General features: G+C 39.6%; 1 protein-coding gene across 3 annotated transcripts; it reads left to right on the forward strand.

The window, feature by feature from the left end:
- The first annotated feature begins 59 nt into the window (after positions 1 to 59).
- Positions 60 to 17,313, forward strand: sez6l2 (seizure related 6 homolog (mouse)-like 2). 3 transcript variants are annotated; one of them, XM_084926294.1, is made up of 19 exons: positions 60 to 188; positions 930 to 997; positions 1,185 to 1,313; positions 1,412 to 1,627; positions 5,464 to 5,597; positions 5,897 to 6,089; positions 7,211 to 7,396; positions 7,516 to 7,699; positions 8,812 to 8,975; positions 9,509 to 9,703; positions 11,056 to 11,194; positions 12,663 to 12,859; positions 13,209 to 13,403; positions 14,318 to 14,512; positions 14,630 to 14,821; positions 14,998 to 15,036; positions 15,263 to 15,380; positions 15,505 to 15,616; positions 16,027 to 17,313. In XM_084926294.1, exons 2-19 carry the CDS (start codon positions 943 to 945, stop codon positions 16,054 to 16,056), a joined length of 2,673 nt encoding a protein of 890 aa, XP_084782420.1. In that variant the 5' UTR covers positions 60 to 188; positions 930 to 942; the 3' UTR covers positions 16,057 to 17,313. The 3 variants fall into 3 exon arrangements, with proteins under 3 accessions (XP_084782420.1, XP_084782418.1, XP_084782419.1); XM_084926292.1 differs by having other exon boundaries at positions 14,630 to 14,820; positions 14,994 to 15,036; XM_084926293.1 differs by lacking the exon at positions 60 to 188 and adding an exon at positions 412 to 436 and having other exon boundaries at positions 14,630 to 14,820; positions 14,994 to 15,036.
- Positions 17,314 to 17,690: the final 377 nt, after the last annotated feature.

Below are 17,690 nucleotides of genomic sequence, written 5' to 3' on the forward strand. Positions count from 1 at the left end.
ACAGCATTTCGCCGCTAGGGTGTACCTGGCGCTTCAACGCAAATGCCCTCACATCATAGCCGAATGCGTCAACCACACGGTAACCAGCCAGGGGCTTCTCACCAGCGCAAAGCCCGCCGTATTTCGGCCTAAAGCAACAGGATACTTGCCAGGATAAAGAATACTTAAACGCCGCCTGGAAGACAAAGGTAAGTGGTAGGCACGTTTAAGCGCTGCTGAGATGGTTGCTGGTCTCACGGTAGCGATGACTGGTGTCAAAAATCGTCCTCCGCACAAAAGAGGGCCGAGGGAGGTGCGAGAGAAGCTGCCTCGCAGAGCCCCATCATTTTGTCACAAACCAAGCTGGCATTTTCACCGAAGGAAACGCCTCGAATAGCAAGAGGAGGTTATTTTTTTTTTCTTTTTTCCTCTTTTTTTCACACATTGCAGTGAACAGGTATCATGTTCAAATTGGACAAGCAGCGATCACAGGCTCGCTCGCTTTTTTGGAATAGCGCATTTTCGGCATGTTGTTGCAGATTTGAATGAGAAAATGCAGAGGGAAGGCTGAATATTTAACCTTATACCTTGTGCGACGTGTGGGCCTACCTGGTTCATTTCTTCTCCACATCAACACCTGTAACAACAGCCTTTAATAAATAGACATTTACGCTTCTACGCTTTATAAAACGAAATGGCTTTTGAGATGAGATTTTACGGTATCGCGGTGATGTTCCGATCCGAGTGGCCTGTGATGTAAACATGTGCTGAATTGCGACCGAATTTGCTGTGATTAACAATTTGTTATTCATTACCACTCCTGCGGATTAAGCCTCCTGCAGCCATCATAAGCTATTAATAATCATTACAGTAACCTACAAAATGCAGCCGCCTAATTACATGATCACATGACAGTTTACTAATCGATCCGTTCATTTTAACCTTCCCAGGTCATCCATAACCATGGGGTTCACTCGCCTTGTGACGCTGTCTGTCACAGTGATCCACCTAGTTTCAGGTAACAGTCTATGTGCGTGTTTGTGTGTGTATGTGGTCTTAAATGTGTGTTGTTACAGCAGACACATGGTGGACTGAGATATTTTATTTCTTGCATATTTAGGAAAAATAATGTCTTTTCTCCCTTTTGCTGTAAATAGCAGCAGCAACAACAACAACAACAAAAACTAACTGTGTGCCTCTTCCAGGGATGAGCTTTATGACTCCTGAGCCTGATACACCACCAACATCCCCCCCGGACTCCTACCCACTGGGCGACATGATCCATGCTGCCCTGCAGAGTAAGGAATACTTGGGACGTGCTTCTGCAGACACAGGTACACTAATAATGCTCTTTATATAGTTTAATTAATGCAGCTATAGTAATTGTACATTGGAAATGACACACATTTAATCAAACTCTTGGACTCTGCAGGTACCACCACCAATCCGACTCAGGCTGCACCCGGGATGGGGCAGACTGAGTCAACAGCCACTGCCATGTCACCAGGGCTGCTGACAACAGCTTTAAGCTCCTCTTCAGCTGCTAGCCAAACAGGATCGAGGAATACCATGTCCCCGCTACCCATAGAGGAGGAGACAACTACCACTCTGATTACCACAACCACCATAACCACAATGCACATGCCAGGTAATTGTGTTTTCCCATCTTTCCTCCCCTGAGTCTTGTTTGTTTTGCGATGTGATGATCCACAGCAACTGCAAGTTTCTACTGAATCCAATCACAACTTCAACTTCCCTGCTTCACTTTCAAGAAGATTTTGCCACACAAGGTAAATGTAAATATACTTTTTGTTTTTTTTAAACAGTCTTTAGTGACTCAATGTTCATGCTTAAACTTTTGCATTTAACTAATAATAATGTAAAGTAATGCTATGACACATATTCAGATCCACAGATTTTTTTATATATAAGGAATTTTAGCTTAGTGCTAAAGAGAGAATATTTTTCCATTTTCAGTAACAATAGAAGTGCAGTCAGTGCAGACATCTGTGCATGTTTCTGGTCTAATTCCTGCAGCAATACTGTGCTTCCTTTGTTTCTACATTTCAGGATTCGTGACACAAAGGAATGAGTGTATACACTGAATACTTGATGAAGAAGAGGCTGATGAAGTGTACTCCTACTTACCTGTTTGATGTTGAGAGTGGGACCACCTGTTGTCTCTGTCGCTCTTCAGTAATCCCAAAGCAAAGCAAAAACAGATTGGTTTACCAGCCCAGATTGTTTTCAGATGGGGTTTTTTAGCCAGATCTATCAATAATATGCCTTCCAAGGGCTTGTGTATCTTTGTATCTGATGGTTAGTATAGGAATGAATGACAGTGAAGAAAAGCTGGATAAACAGGCTGTTCATCCTCTGTCTCAAAATCTGGAGAGATGCTCTTAGCCTGTTCCTAATTGAATCCTGGACAAAGATTTTCCTCCACTTAGCTCCTTCTTTGATGTACACTGATGATTCAAACTTATAAAAAATAAGCTTGAATATTGTAAAAAGGCACTCAGGTTTAAAAATAAAATCAAAATGCCTTTATTTTGAAGTAAGGAAGGTAGATTTAGGCTTAAATTTAGCTTTATTTTGCGCAGGGAGTGCCTTGACTTTTTTTTTTTTATTTAAGCACCTCAAATAGAAATGGTTTGAATCCAGGAAGTGCCCCTTCTCAAAAAAACATTTTTAAAGCTCATGTAATATTTATTATAATTATGTCATTCCCAAAGGATAACAGAGACCTTTTTTGACTGGATCTGTGATTCTTTGAAAAAAAATAAGATGTGAAACCTGCACACTGCAAATTAAATAAGTCATTTTTTGGTATTTAAATTGTTTAGTTACTCACTTTTGGCATGCATTAGATGATATGATAAACATTTAACACACACTCCTGTTTGTGCCATCGCAGGGATAGTGCCCACCTCAGTGACCCTCCACACTCACAGTGTCACAGCTTCTCTATTCTGACACGAAGGCAAATAACACTCAGCCTGAGCAAATAAACTGTAAGCGTAATGTAGCAAACATAGAGCAACTCAGTGTGAAGGAGCATACATGATATTTTAGCTGATTTCCATTCTTTTTTTGCGGCTCGCAGGGAACTTCCCAGACAAGCCTCATTGAGACTTACACGCAAAATAAACTTAGTAGCTCCTTAGTGGTTTACACAGTTGCCTGAAAAGTGAAAGAGCCACAGTTTGATGCTTAGGAGTCACAAGTCCTTTGGGCTGTATCAGGAAAGGCAGCTGATGTAAAAATCTGCCAAATATCTGCTCTCTATGGTGAACCCTTGTGAATAAGGGAGCAGCTGAAAGTAGCTTAACATTTTAATTTTAGTTTTGTTTAATAACTCCACAAAAACAGTTTATGCTTAGCAAGTCAGTTTAATTACACTGAAAAAAACCTCTAAATGTTTACGTCGGTACAAAGTACTTTATAGTATACAAAGGGGACTTGCATCTGGAAGGAGGTTATTGGTGTTGACTGTGTTCACTGTAACCAGACTAATGTTAATAATGAAGTCTAATTCTACTGTTTATCTTCTCATTGTTGATGCAAAAAATAAATAAATGCAATAAAAAGTAATTGGTGAGCATGGAAATAACTGAAAAAAGCAACCGTGAACCTTGAAATACTGGTAACAGCACCTGTAAGAAATCGTTGTCTCATGGCAAGCATGCTGATACAGGATGGTGAAGAGTGCACCAACATCCTGTGCAAATGATAGTCAGAAATGCACTTCTGTGGGCTCCGGTGCCCGTGAGACTCTTATTGGAGATGGATGAGATTCATACAGCAACAGCACAAACAAGAGTTTGGAAATTTGATTGAGCTGAAGGAGGGAGGTCAGCTGATTTACACCATATGTGGGAAGAGAAATGTCACAGAAGATGAACAATCTGTGAGACGTGTGTGTTTTTGTGTGTGTGAAAGACACAAAGAGAGAGTGTGTTTGTCACCTGCTTCCTCTCTGGGTTTTATTGCGTCTTTAGTGTTAATTGGGATTTCAGCCTTCTGTCAAACATCTCTCGAGGAGCCTGGCAAAGGTGTCAAACATGTTCATTGCTTATTGCAACATTATCGCACATTTGAGCTTTCTGGGTAATGGGCTTATTTGCTTTCTGGTGTTGGCGAGTAATTGGAGATGTTTCAGTTTTAGAATAAATGTTACTAAGAAAAATATATGATTACATTCAAAAGGGGCTCCATTTGAATGTGCACAGCTGTAATTAACCTGAGTATGCCATCCCTGCAAACAGTCGACAAATCAGGTTGCTGTATAGTCCGACGGGAATACCTTTTAGTGGGCTTCAGCTGCCGCCTACAACTTTCCTGCTCAGTTCGAAACATTTGTCAGAAAAGTAATCAAAGAGTAACTAAATTAAATAAGTCACTGTAATAATTAGATTCATTTTTAAATGTTTCACTACTATTTGCACTTTAAACTAGTAATTTGTAACGCATGTATTTCAGAAGTGACCTTCCCAAAACCGTCGCTTTCTTGCTAAGAGTTGAGAATCACATTACATTAAGTATGAGGCTACATAAGGATGGCTGCATTAAACAAGGTGCCAAAAACCACATGCCATCTTTTTAGTGGGGTTTTTATAGTCCTTTACCCAGCGAGCAACCCCTTCTTTGTTTCTGTTCAGTCTTTGCCAAATAAATTGTGAAGCCTGTTTCCTCCCCAGAGATCATTTCTGTGTAAGTGGTCATCAGTAATTTGATTTTACTGATGCGTAGCAGCGGTTTTTGTCAGTCAATAAAATAATTTAAGCCAAGGGAAACCAGCATATTATGTGTCGCCCAAGCCAGTGCTTCACTGCATTTGTTATTAATGTCAGTTAATATTTACTAAACCAGCTGATGTACTGTTGCTGATAACTTGCACCACCTTATCATCCATTTCGCCTACTTTCAGACTCACATTTTACATCTTAAGAAGAGGAGTATTTTCCCTTTGTGTGGGATTAAAGTGTTTTTGTAATCACCTTTTACCAAATTAGAAATTTAATTTTCATTAAAGCAGACCCTTGCAATCATAAACACCCAGCACCACATTTATAAACTAAGCAATCCCGTTGGTCTCTGCATACATTTAAAATTTTATTGATAACCACATCGCTGCTCATTTCAGGCATCAGAGTTGCAGTTTGATAAAAGATCTTAAGATGCTGGAACTTCTCTCATTTTCACTTAGAGAAGTCACTCCTAGAAGTTCTCCTCCAAAACGCAGGTTACTGGAGTGCAACAAGTTCGCATCTAGACTGTATCAGGCTGATCAGTCGACACACACTGCATCCTCTGGGATACTGACAATAAGTCATGATCAAAGAATGCTTTCACTAGCTGTGAAGATACCAGTTGAGAAAGAAAATGCAGATAGTATAAAACCTGTATATAAGTTTGCTACAGCTTTTCTGAATCATAGACTTTTCCTACTTCTTCACCTGCTCTGTCCCTCTTGTTTTACAGTTCAATGCAACGCTACTTTATTAGCCATGGAGGATGTTGTTGAGTCTCCAGATCCCACAACATCTTCATCTTATTCCCCCTTGGAGTGCACCTACAGCATTACTGTGTACGCAGGTTACGGCGTGGAAATTCAGGTAATGTGCATTAAAATTCATAAACATCTTAACCAGCTATTTTTAAGCAGTTTATTGTAACAAAAGCCCAACATGCTGCTGTTGATAAATTTGTCAGAAAGTGTTTGTTACGTTTAATTTAGACTCCATGACTCAGCTTTTCTTTTTGTAAGTGCAGCATTTGCAAACATTGTACAGACAATCGTGAGTTAGTTTAGGTTGTATAGTATGTCAGCAGATTCACTTCATGAGCTGCTAAGCTACCAGGAAAGTTTATATAACGACAGCAGACAAAAGAGGTGTCCTCTTTTTTCCCCCAGGTGAGAAAGGCTAACCTTTCCAAGGATGAGTCTCTAACAATCATGGGATATGGCAGATCAGGACCAGAGCTGTTAGCCAATGAGACCCTGATGAAACAGGGTCAGGTGATTCGTAGTACAACCAATCAGGTTTACATCCACTATCGCAGTCTGCGTCAGACCAACCATGGCATGTTCAGCCTCCACTATCAAGGTAACTCAACCTCTTTCATAAGATAAGCAGAACATTTTTATTTCTTTCTATCTACCTTTATTTAGTAACATTAATGTGGTAAAGTGTTATGTGGCTGGAATAAAAAGCTTCATAAATACACAGTGAAACCACAGAAGCGTGGTAGATGTTTCTCTCACTTTAATTTGCAGGTTTTAATTTAGTCACTGTTCTTTGAGTTTTAAAGTGAGAATGTCTCACCTGCACATTTTCATGTGCATCGCTTATTCTCTAAAGCCTGCCTTGTTTAGCCAGGAAACTCTGAGCTTTACGCTTTTGATTAAAATGAATGAAAAGATTCAAGGTGAATAACAAGTGTCAGTGGCATCTTGTTAAAAGCAACACCAGTGATGATAGCTGATAATTGTGCAGGTGACGAGACAGCCACCTGCTCAGTCGTGCAACCTTGGACATCTCTGTCTGTTTCTGTTTCTATTCTGCTACGTGATGATGATAGCATAACAGATATCTGAGGACTTAAAGATCACCACCTGATAGACGACTTATTAGAATGTGTTTGGAGTAAATGGCAGAAGAAAATTATGAATAAGAGATGTGCAGAGCGTATACAGTAGAAGTAAAAGAATAAAGTAGAGAGTATAGAGGAAAAAGATCTGCATTACATGTTTAGCTAACTGGTTTGGACATACGCAATGGACAGATAGTGGATAGATTGGTAGGGTAGGGATAGCTCAGTAGATAGAGTGGTTGCCCCATAATCGGAAGGTCGGGTGTTCGAATCCACTGAACGGCTACCCTGAGGCACCCCTCAGGGAGGTACTGTCCCTACACACTGCTCCCCTGCTTAGTGGCTGCCCACTACTTCACTGAGTGAATGGGTCAAATGCAGAGAAAAACAAGTAATTTCCCCACGGGTATCAATAAAGTATACATTATTATTATTGGACAAAGATGATGGAGATTAAGATGGAACTGCGAGGGAGGAGGAAAAGAGGAAGATCACGTGGAAGATTTGATGTAGTGGAGGAGGACATGCAGACAGTTGGTGTGACAGAGTAGGATGCTAGGGATAGGGTGAGATGGAGGAAGAGGAACTGCTGTGGCGACCCCTAAAGAGTTTAACTGTTAACCTTCATCAACAGCCTTCCTGCTGTCCTGCCCATTCCCAATGTCTCCTGAGGGCGGTGGAGTGACAGTGACAGACATCCATCCTGGAGGTCAGGCACACTTCCACTGTGATCCAGGTTTTCAAGTCCGCGGGCATGAGGTGGCGACCTGTGTTAATATGACGCAGCCACGCTGGAGCACTCCTGAGCCTCAGTGTGTTGGTTAGTGAACTGACTCAGACTTCTTTTAAATTTCCCACTGCTTCATCTTCTTTGCTAACTCTGTTGGTTTAAACCTGGTCAGCTTTGAGTTCATTTAAATGGATTTCATTTTCTCTCAGCCGTGTCTTGCGGGGGGTGGATTCGTAATGCGACTGTGGGACGGATACTGTCCCCACCGCCTCCATCAGTAAGCAACCACAGCAATGGAAATAATCTGAGCTGTCACTGGTTAATAGAAGCCAAAGAGGGACACAGACTCCACCTACACTTTGAGAGAATTGCACTGGATGAAGATGATGATAAGTAAGCCTGCGTTTTAACCACTTCACATATCGCAGAGTATTACATGGAGAATGCCCTCTGATTTAAAAAGATCACTGAGTACAACACTGATAACAAGTTTTTCTTTTTACATTTTTGTGTTTAGTATTTGTTTTTCTCCAATATGAATTGTAGGAGTAAACTACCAACTGTGCTGTGTATCCAGCTTCATATTTTTTTCGAGGATTCAATTATACTGGCTTTCTCATAGCTACAAACACTCCTTATTGTTTATCTTACGCTGGCCATTTGTGTAGCCTTTAAGCTCGTCCTCTGTTTGAAACGAGCCATTTTAGCTGCTGTCTCTGTAAAAGCCCACTTTCTCTTGATTTGTTTGTCTCTCTTCATGCTTCTGCAAACAAAATCCAACTTTGCTTGAGATTACCATATAGAGTATCAAAGAAACACTGGAAACCAATGTTTTATGCAGTCTAAAGCCTGAGCTTTGGAATCATGAGGATTCATTTTGCATTCACTGGTATCATTATTTGAAACTTTGGCCCTGTTTAATATGAGCATCCGGCACTGTAACAGTATGTGTGTGGCAGAAAATAAGATCAGCAGGTTCACTTTAATATTCAGTTGCTATTTTAAGTCATAGATAAAGCTCCCAGATTCATACAATAATAATAATAAAAAAAAACTTTTTAGAAATTTGCTATTTTCCCTTTTATTTTGCCTACGCTTGTTCTCTGAAGGTCATTCATCCATCCATCTCTCCATCCATCAATCCATCCGTTTTTCTATCCAATTCAGGGTCACAGGGGGTTAGCTGTCATAGAGCGAGTGGCAGGGCGCCATGGAGAGGTCGACAGTCGATCACAGGGCTAACACAGAGATAGACAGCAGTTCAGTCACCAGGCGTACTAATGTGCATGTGCTTGCATTGTGAGAGAAGATTTATATGTTTAGAGATAATTTTTAAAATCTCTCAAAATACTAGGCAAAGTCTCTCACAACGCACTTTCACTTTGCAATAAAAAAGTAGCCAAAGCAAAAGACTTGTTCAGCCTCCTTCAGCCTGTGCACATTCCTGCTTTCCTTAAAGCGTTTCTGCTAACCTTTGTGGCATCTTTGTGGCTCGTTGCTTTCAGGTTAATTGTGCGCAGTGGAAACAGTTCCCTGGCTCCGACGCTTTTTGACTCAGATATGGATGACGTCCCAGAACGTGGGTTGCTGAGCGAGAGCTCCACACTGTACCTGGAGCTCACAGCTGATTCTTCTTCCATCCCTTTGCTGCTGGCGCTGCGATATGAGGGTGAGCAGAGAGAGCCTGCATCCTTTTTGCTTACATTAGGTATTTCCCAGGTTCAGCAAAACAAAAAGATGGTAGCAGAGTAGAGCATCCTTCTGACCCAATTTCTGTGAAATATATGGTACACGGGTCAGCATTGTGCCTGAGAAAAAAGCCAGAAATCATGCAAATGGATTCTTGGAGATTTTGTTAAATCTCAGTAAAGCCTTTCCCTTGTTAATTATTGATAATTCAGGAAAGACATGCATAATGAGCCACATGAATGCTTAGTCTGCCCACGTTTCAGTGGGATTTACTTTAAGGCTTTGAAGCGGCTCAGTGCTGAAACTCTTAGCCTTTTACACCTGGGCTTTTTCTAGCCAAGATTTTGAGACATACCAACTGAAAAGTTCCCCAATAAATCAAATGAGGATGGCTGCCTAATTTTATCTAGAAGGAGAACAGCTCCCTGAATATCAAATGCCACGACGAGGAAACACTCTGTGATCTTTCTAAATGTGCACACATGGTTTACTTTTTCCTTCGTCCTTTTTAAGCTTTCGATGATGAGCACTGCTGGGAGCCCTACATGCCTCATGGAAACTTCAGCAGCAGTGACATCACGTATCAGCTGGGAACCACCGTCACCTTCACCTGTTCTCCCGGCTTTGTCATGGAACAAGGTTCAGGGACCATTGAGTGCGTCGATCCCAGTAACCCTCACTGGAATGACAGCGAACCTGTGTGCAGAGGTACGTTTAAGGATTCATCGGTTTCATGTTGCAAGAGAAGATGGTAATGTTGACACTGTTTACTGATTTTCAGTATAATAATATTAAACCTTTTCATACTGTAAAGCATCTTTCGAAACAAAAATCTAAACTTTACTTATTCTTGTTTATTTCTTATTTAGCGTGATGTAAGAAAATGTTTTTCGATTCATTGATAGTTAGGGCGAGTTGTGCAGAGATAAGCGTCTGAAGCTTTGAGATGTCGTGTGTAGCCACATTGACTGTGTCATCTGCTGATCTGCCAGCATGCTGTGAAAACTGAGATTTAAAACTGGCAGAGATTTTTCACCGGGTCAGGGACTGGCTGAAAACACAGGTGCCAGAGTTTTATCTAAGCGTTAACGTGACATATTCTGAAAGCCAAATGCTGTGTCATATTTCTGCTTACAGAAACCAAGAAGTAGGTTGTATAAATATTGATCCAGAAAGGTGAAATAGGAAATGTCAGGAGATTGGCATCCATGTGCCTGTTATAAAGTTATGGTTGTTTAGTCCAGGTCTTCATATCCTTGTTTTTCTCTCACTGAATTAGATTTGCAAATGTAGACTTACCATCCTGTATGTGTGTGTGAAGGATGGTAAGTCTCATTCTGCATCTTCTTTTTTTTATCACATTTATTGAACGAAAGCTTGGACTCCCTCCATAACTATAGTTGGACGTGTGTCTGTGCAGCAACACAGTTTAATGCCTCGGATTTGGTGAAGCTAGTGCTGGCATTTTACGTGAAGCCAGCACTAGCCTCAAGCACAAACTGAGCGTTTTCTTACAGGGGAAATGGTAGAACTGCACTCCATCATGGAGTAGTTCACACACTCGCCTAAAACGCTGCATGTTTTGATTTTGGGAGGAGACAGATCCCTTTGTGGTTGTGTCAGAAACAATAATGCGGTATCCGGTGCCTGGCAAATCAAATATGTGGAGATACCCAGAGTGAGGGAGCAGCTGAAAGCAGCTTTACACTGAAATAGAAGTGCTGCTGAGTAGCCACTTCCCTACTGACATATATCTGAACTGTTTGTATTACATTTGTAGTTGCTGTGAAGTAATGAGGTAATAGTGTCAAAGCCATCATTCCTTAAAAGACTGAAAGTAAGCTAATGACGGTTTGCATTAAGGCCTCTTAGCCTGCTTCTGCAAATGTTTTTTAAAGTTTAATTTTATTTCTTTTCTTTTCTCCAAATTAATATTTCGTGTCTTCTCAATTTCCTTTTTATTTCTGTAATGTCTACTTTTCCTTGCTACAATTTAATCATTCTCTGTCTCCCAGTCTGCATCCTCACCTCAGTTTCTCTCCTTTGTTCTGCCCCATAAGCTTTGTGCGGAGGGGAGTTGACCGAGCCCTCTGGAACCATCCTGTCTCCTGATTGGCCCCAGAGCTACTCCAAGGGCTTAGACTGTGTGTGGCAAATCCATGGTAACGAGGAGAAACGCATTGAACTGGATGTCCAGATGTGAGTGATTAATTTGTGTCTCTTTTTAGTATTTGGGATGCATTTTAAAAATAAATTAGACCGCATGATGCTTTATGTACTATAGAGTTTAATTATTCAATATTTTAAAAATGTCCACCCAAACTCAGGCAGGTTAGTATCTTCAATCTTAGATGTTTTAAACTTCTAGATTAGCTTCTAATTATTTACAGTATATAAAAATCTCCACATGCTGTTGAACTATGTCTCCGAGACATATTTTTTTCAGTAAAAGAAAATATAGACATCCATTCATCTGCTTCTTATAAACACTATATCTCAGGAACATCAGGGGGGGATTTCTTTGACATTTTTAAATATTGCTAACTATCAGATTTATTAATAAAATACTAGGATTTCACTCACCAGATACTAAAGCACAAACACTCTTAAATAATGTGTACAGCAGCAGGATATGTTGTTTGACAGGCGTTTCATTAAAAATGCCCCAAAAGGCACCAGCTATTGGCTACAGCTGCTCGTGTCAGCACACCTGTCAGTCAAAGCAGCTGCGCCCCTAACTTTAAGCTTTAGTAGTCTATCCACAGAGGCCAAAATGCTGTTTAGCTGAACATTTGAACATGGGAATCAATGGGAAATGACTCACATTTTGGAGTCACCCTCAGGTGAGAAGTCGAAAATAAAACCAGCTTCTGCAGTGACTTTATTTTTTTAGCCTTAGAGGCTGCTGCTTGGGTGCACCCTGGACATGTCCCTAATCACAGGGCTGGCACAGAGAGGCAGCCACACACACTCATATCCACATATAAGGCCCATTAAGAATTAGCTGTTAACTGCAGTTAACTAACTGCTTGAGGAAACCAGAGTACCTGAAGGAAACCTACATGAGCACAGGGACAGAAAGACTCCATTTTATAATTAAATCAAATCAAATTTATTTATAAAACCTTATATCACAAATCAAAGAATTGCTTCAGGAGGCTTCACAGTCCATACAGCAAACAGCGTCCTCTTTCCCTAGGCTCTTAACTCAGATGAGGAACAACTCAAATTATTCTTCATACTGGAAACATTAATATGAACTGTACCTTGGTGTGTTGGCTCAGGCATACACAAAGCGGTAATTGTAGTTGAGTAAATGTGCTTAATTTAATTTCTCCCGTAAAGTAATAGAGTTACAGCACACAGCACACTGAACTGACAATAAATTAAATGAGTATTAGAGAAAAATCATTTAATCAGCATCCTGGGGTCAAATTCAGGTCACGAATGTCCCACAGGTCTTGGCTTTCTACTGTTGTCTTTAATCATGATCATGTTTATATTTTAATTCAAGTTACACTTTGTATCCATGGTACATGTGAAAATTGTTTTAAAGCATTAAAAATAAAGCAGCAAACAAACAAGAAAAAACATATATGTATTAGAAAAAAGAATACAACACATAAAAAAGCTTATTTCTCCTTTTATTCTTCTCTTCACTCCGTAGTTTAAATATCCGTCACACTGATGTGCTGACCGTTTTTGATGGGCGTGATCTCACGTCCCACGTGATCGGCCAGTACCTGGGGTCCAAAGAGCGTTTCCAGGTTGTTTCAGGTGGGTCTGAGGTTGCCATCCAGTTTCAGAGCGATCTGGACGACTCCAGCTTCATCCTGAGTCAGGGATTCCTCATTCATTATCGTGGTAAGTGCACTAATTGATGACTGTAAAAGTACACAATACAATATGGAGAAGGTCAATGTGAAGAGCTGGTTCTGCCAGAGGTGTCTTCCTGTTAAAAGGGAGTTTTTTATTCCCACTGTTGCCAAGTGCTTGCTCACAAGCAGTCATTTAGTTGGATTATTGTGGGGTCTTTACCTTACAATTAAAAGCGCCTTGAGGTGAGTGTTGTTGTGATTTGGTTCTGTATAAATAAAACTGAATTGAGTTGAATTGAGTTGAATTGAATGAGGACTGCTGCCAGCAGGAAACAGATTTCAAACAGCTGCTTTTGTTTCTGTCACTGAATTGCTCCTCTGTCTGTGTTATGAAGAGGTCGAACCTAATGACACCTGCCCTACCCTTCCTAATATTGAGTTTGGCTGGATCAGCTCATCCCACTCCTCCCCCGTGAGAGGCAGCGTGCTGACCTATCAGTGCCAGCCGGGGTATGACATCAGCGGCTCTGACGTAATCACCTGCCAGTGGGACCTGTCCTGGAGCAGCAGTCCGCCTACCTGCGTTAAGGGTAAGACGAACAGTGTGAAAAAGAGCCAGGCCCTCTGAGGGAGAACCCAGATTATGCAAACTGTTTGTAGTTCATCACTCGCAGAGCATTTCCAGGATTTTCTCTGAAGGTTCTTAAAAGTCCTCTTCCCTTCTCCTAACAGTTTTCCACTATTGGAGCTCTTTTAATAGTGTAGATGGTTTTAGAAGAACGTTTATCTTTACCAGGGTGTAGTCCTAATTTTATGGAAAAGTTCAAAATTTTGTAATTCTTAGAAGTTTCTTAGAGGTTAAATAAAAAATAAATAAATAAATTTCCTTTTTTCTTTTTTTGTTCCTTTTTTTTTTCAAAAAAATAATAATAATAATAATAATAATTTTTAAGAAATGATTTGACACATGTGGTTGTAAGCTTTCACCTGAAGAGTCATATGAAGAGCATGGTAGCTTGAAAGGTTTTGAATGAATTCAGATTTTTTAAAAAGATGTAGAATCATGTTAAAAATCTATTTAAATTTGGCTTATATCCACAAAGGTCTTCAAGGTCAACTCAGTCATTTATTAGTCAAAACTTGGCCAAAAAAATTTGCCAAAACTTGGCAAAACTTAACAAAACTTAGGAACTATTATTTTTACAATATGGTGTGTATTGTCAACGTATAGAAAGTATATGTTGAATACTTTCTATACGTTGACAATATTTAAAATTAAATATTTAAAATCCGTCACATTTGACCTCTGACCTCACCTTTACATTTTACATCTGCTTTTCTTTCGAGTTGAGTCCAAAACATGCCATATATTCAAAGAAAGTACTGTCACATGAAAGAGAATGAGCTGCCTAGTTAGTTAGAAATATACTGTAGCATAGTCATATATAATAACCTCATATTGTTTGTGTCCAGTAGTTTATAAATCTAATTTTGCCCCCTACAGTACAGCAGTGCCCTGACCCAGGAGAGGTGGTAAACGGAGCACGCTCCGTGCGCCCCGAAACAGGCTTTGCCGTTGGTACAGTGGTTCGTTTCTCCTGTAACCAGGGTTATCAGCTGGAAGGTCCCAGCCAAATCTCCTGCTACGGACGAGACACTGGTACCCCCAAATGGAGCGACCGCAGCCCAAAGTGTGTCTGTAAGTGCCCTTCCTGCACTCAGCTGACCTCGTCTGTTTATGAAGCTTATTTCTGCATGTTTTGAATCAGCTGCACGTACGTGACTGTCCTCTGTGTGTTTTATGTGCCGCGAACAGTAAAATATGACCCATGTCCAAACCCTGGAGTCCCCGACAATGGTTACCAAACTCTTTACAAGCACACCTACCAAGCTGGAGAAACCCTGCGATTCTTCTGTTATGAGGGCTACGAACTTATCGGTGAGGTCATCATCAGCTGTGTTCCCGGTCATCCATCTCAGTGGAACAGCCCGCCGCCCTTTTGCAAAGGTGAAGCTCACCACTATGGAGCTTTATTTTAAATGTTGTATTAAGATTAAACTGACTAGATTCAAACTTTATAAATTATTAGTTACCTGCAATTATTTTGTCAACTATATAAAAATATAGCATTGAGCTCCTGAACGTTTAAAAATATGATATTTTATCTCTTTCTTATTTTGAAGTGGCATATGAGGAGCTATTGGATGATCACAAGTTAGAAGGTAATTTGTTTTGTTTTTCTCTCTCTTAAATACATCGTTTAAACATGCTCTTTAAAACAAATACATATGGGATTTTAATTTTAAATGCAATTGCACCTGGTATTTTTTCGATTTGATAAATATAACATATAAATGTGGTGATTTAGCACCTTATTTTTGTTGTGTTTGACAGTTTAGGCTCATAACCAAACCAAAAGCTAATGTAACACTTTTGATTGGTGTGCAGTTTCCCAGTCATTCCAGCCATCCCATCAGATCCTGAGTGAGAACATTGCTTTGGCAATAATTCTGCCAATCATCCTGGTCATCCTCCTCATTGGAGGAATTTACATGTACTACACAAAGTAAGTATTTCCACATCTGCAGTGTAGACACTACAACACTGCTTTCCAAATGTTCTCCACCTCAGTTCCTAATGACCTGTGCGCTGAATAGTTCATGGAGGTGGTTGCATTTTGTCTTTCACAGCATCTGCAGACTAGAATGGAAGCCACACTTCTGGAAGTCTCTTTCTCACACGCACTCCTACAGTCCCATCACAGTCGAGTCAGACTTCAACAACCCCCTTTATGAAGCAGGGGTAAGTACATGGAAGGTGCTGCTTAACATTATTTATTCCACTTGATTTTAATAGAGATCTGACTGAATGACTATTTTATTTGTGCATTCAAGGTGCATGCTCACCGACCACTTTATTAGGTACAGATGTTCAGCTGCTAGATAACACAAGTATTGAATCAGGTAATCATATTGCAGCACAACTCAGTACATTTAGGCAAGCAGACATGGTCAAGAGTACCTGCTGAAGTTAAAACCGAGCATCACCAAAATAGCTCTGGTCTAATAGAGAGGTGACAGTAACTGAAATAACCACTTGTTAAAAGCAAAGTATGCTAAATGTAAGTTGTACCTAATAAAGTGTCCAGTGAGGATATGTCAACACCATATCCAACATTAAAGTTGGTCCTCTGTTTTTTACTTTGACGACAGGATACGAGGGAGTACGAAGTGTCCATTTAGTGGAGAAAGGGTCTTGAAACCACCGAATGATTCAATTCTTTGGGAAGACAAATTCCTCTGTATTATAAGGCCTCACTCCCCCTTTTAAATTCTGGATTATGTTTCTGTTTTACCATCACTGTAATATCTGGTTTATTCACCATGGATATGATTTCTTCTGATTTTCTGCACTGATGTGGTGGTCTGCCAAATGTGAGTCCTATTTCATCCTGTATCATTAGGACCGGTGCCTTATAAAGGGTAAGAAATTGTCAACAAAGAAAAACAAAAAAGCGAGAGTAGAGCTGGAGAGCGGGGAAGGGTAAAGGGAAATGGATTTGTCTAGTTAGTAAAAACAGAATGAGGCCAAACATTAAAGAACTTGGCAATACTTTATTTGTAACAATCAAAAGTTGAGATCATAATACATCCTGTGTTTCTCTTGTATTTTTAAAGCGGTTCGTACATCATTACAGTACAGGGAAAGAATTGTTTGATTTTATCCCGGAAAAAAAGTGATTTTCTCTTCTTTACTTTTTCTTCGTGTGTGTAAAACACTCTCTCTCATACACACACGCGCGCGCACACACACACACACACACAAAATGAATGTAAATATCTGACTTAATAGTGACTGAGGTTTATAAATATATAAGCCTCGTATACAGATATATATACACACACTTACACATGGTGGCGGGAGGTTATATATTTTCATTATATACATATAATGAAAATTCAGTGCCAAAATATAATGTTAAATTATTTAATGTCTCTAAGTGTTTCATCTGTTGTTGAAATAGTGTTTACAAAGGCAGTGTTTATTTTATTCTTCGCTGTTTCTCGAGTGCATCATCACCCGACGCCACACGACATGACGTGTAAGAAAAAGGTGAGGACATGAATGTCATTATGCTTAGAGCATGCACTGATTGTAAATTATATTGCTTATGCTCAATCTTTCCATTACCATTATAGTTACTGACAGCTATCATTGTTATCAAATTTGATGTTGTATGCACTATGTTGATAAAAAAAATTACAAATCTGGCTGCTTGCTGTGATGCATTATGTGTTGATTTACAAATGATTGTTTGAAAAGTGAATGTAGTCTCATTCACTGTGCCAAATGAAGGATCTTGGAGACTGTTTCTGATCTTTGTAGATTTAATTATTCTCTTATCATCAGTAGCATTTCTTTGCTTCATATATGAATACACTCTTTGGAAGGCAGTAAATTATTTGCTGAACTGGAAATAAAGTCTCTGTTGAATGGTGTCAGCTTGTAGAAATGTGCCGTTATTTGCTTGTGATCACAACACATTTGCACATACACAAATGTTGAAGTCTATTAGAAATACAACTTAAGTTTTTAACTGAGAAACACAATATAAAGCTTTCCAATACTTTAGCTTTCACCAGTTTCATTAAATTTCATTATTTTAATATAGAAATTGTCTTGAAATAGTGATATTAATTTTATGGGTTATTCATTTAAAATTGGTCATGCTCTTGACTTATAAGATAAGCCATATTGAAAAGTATGTCAATACACAAAAACAATTATGTGATTATTTTAACACTGGATTTATCCACATTAATTATACATATACAGCATGTAAGCTTTGTAAGTCTGTCATTGTAATTTTTCGTCC

The sequence above is a fragment of the Perissodus microlepis genome, chromosome 4 (assembly GCF_051167445.1).
Source record: "Perissodus microlepis isolate ML-2025 ecotype Zambia chromosome 4, ASM5116744v1, whole genome shotgun sequence".
NCBI classification, from domain to species: domain Eukaryota; kingdom Metazoa; phylum Chordata; class Actinopteri; order Cichliformes; family Cichlidae; genus Perissodus; species Perissodus microlepis.

What these genes read in the sequence shown, in the direction of transcription:
- sez6l2 (XM_084926292.1), top strand. Translation starts at nt 943, where the DNA reads ATGGGGTTCACTCGCCTTGTGACGCTGTCTGTCACAGTGATCCACCTA. An exon ending in CTGGATGAAGATGATGATAA is followed by an intron (nt 7,700 to 8,811) that starts GTAAGCCTGCGT and finishes CGTTGCTTTCAG; the next exon opens with GTTAATTGTGCGCAGTGGAA. An exon ending in TCCGCCTACCTGCGTTAAGG is followed by an intron (nt 13,404 to 14,317) that starts GTAAGACGAACA and finishes TGCCCCCTACAG; the next exon opens with TACAGCAGTGCCCTGACCCA.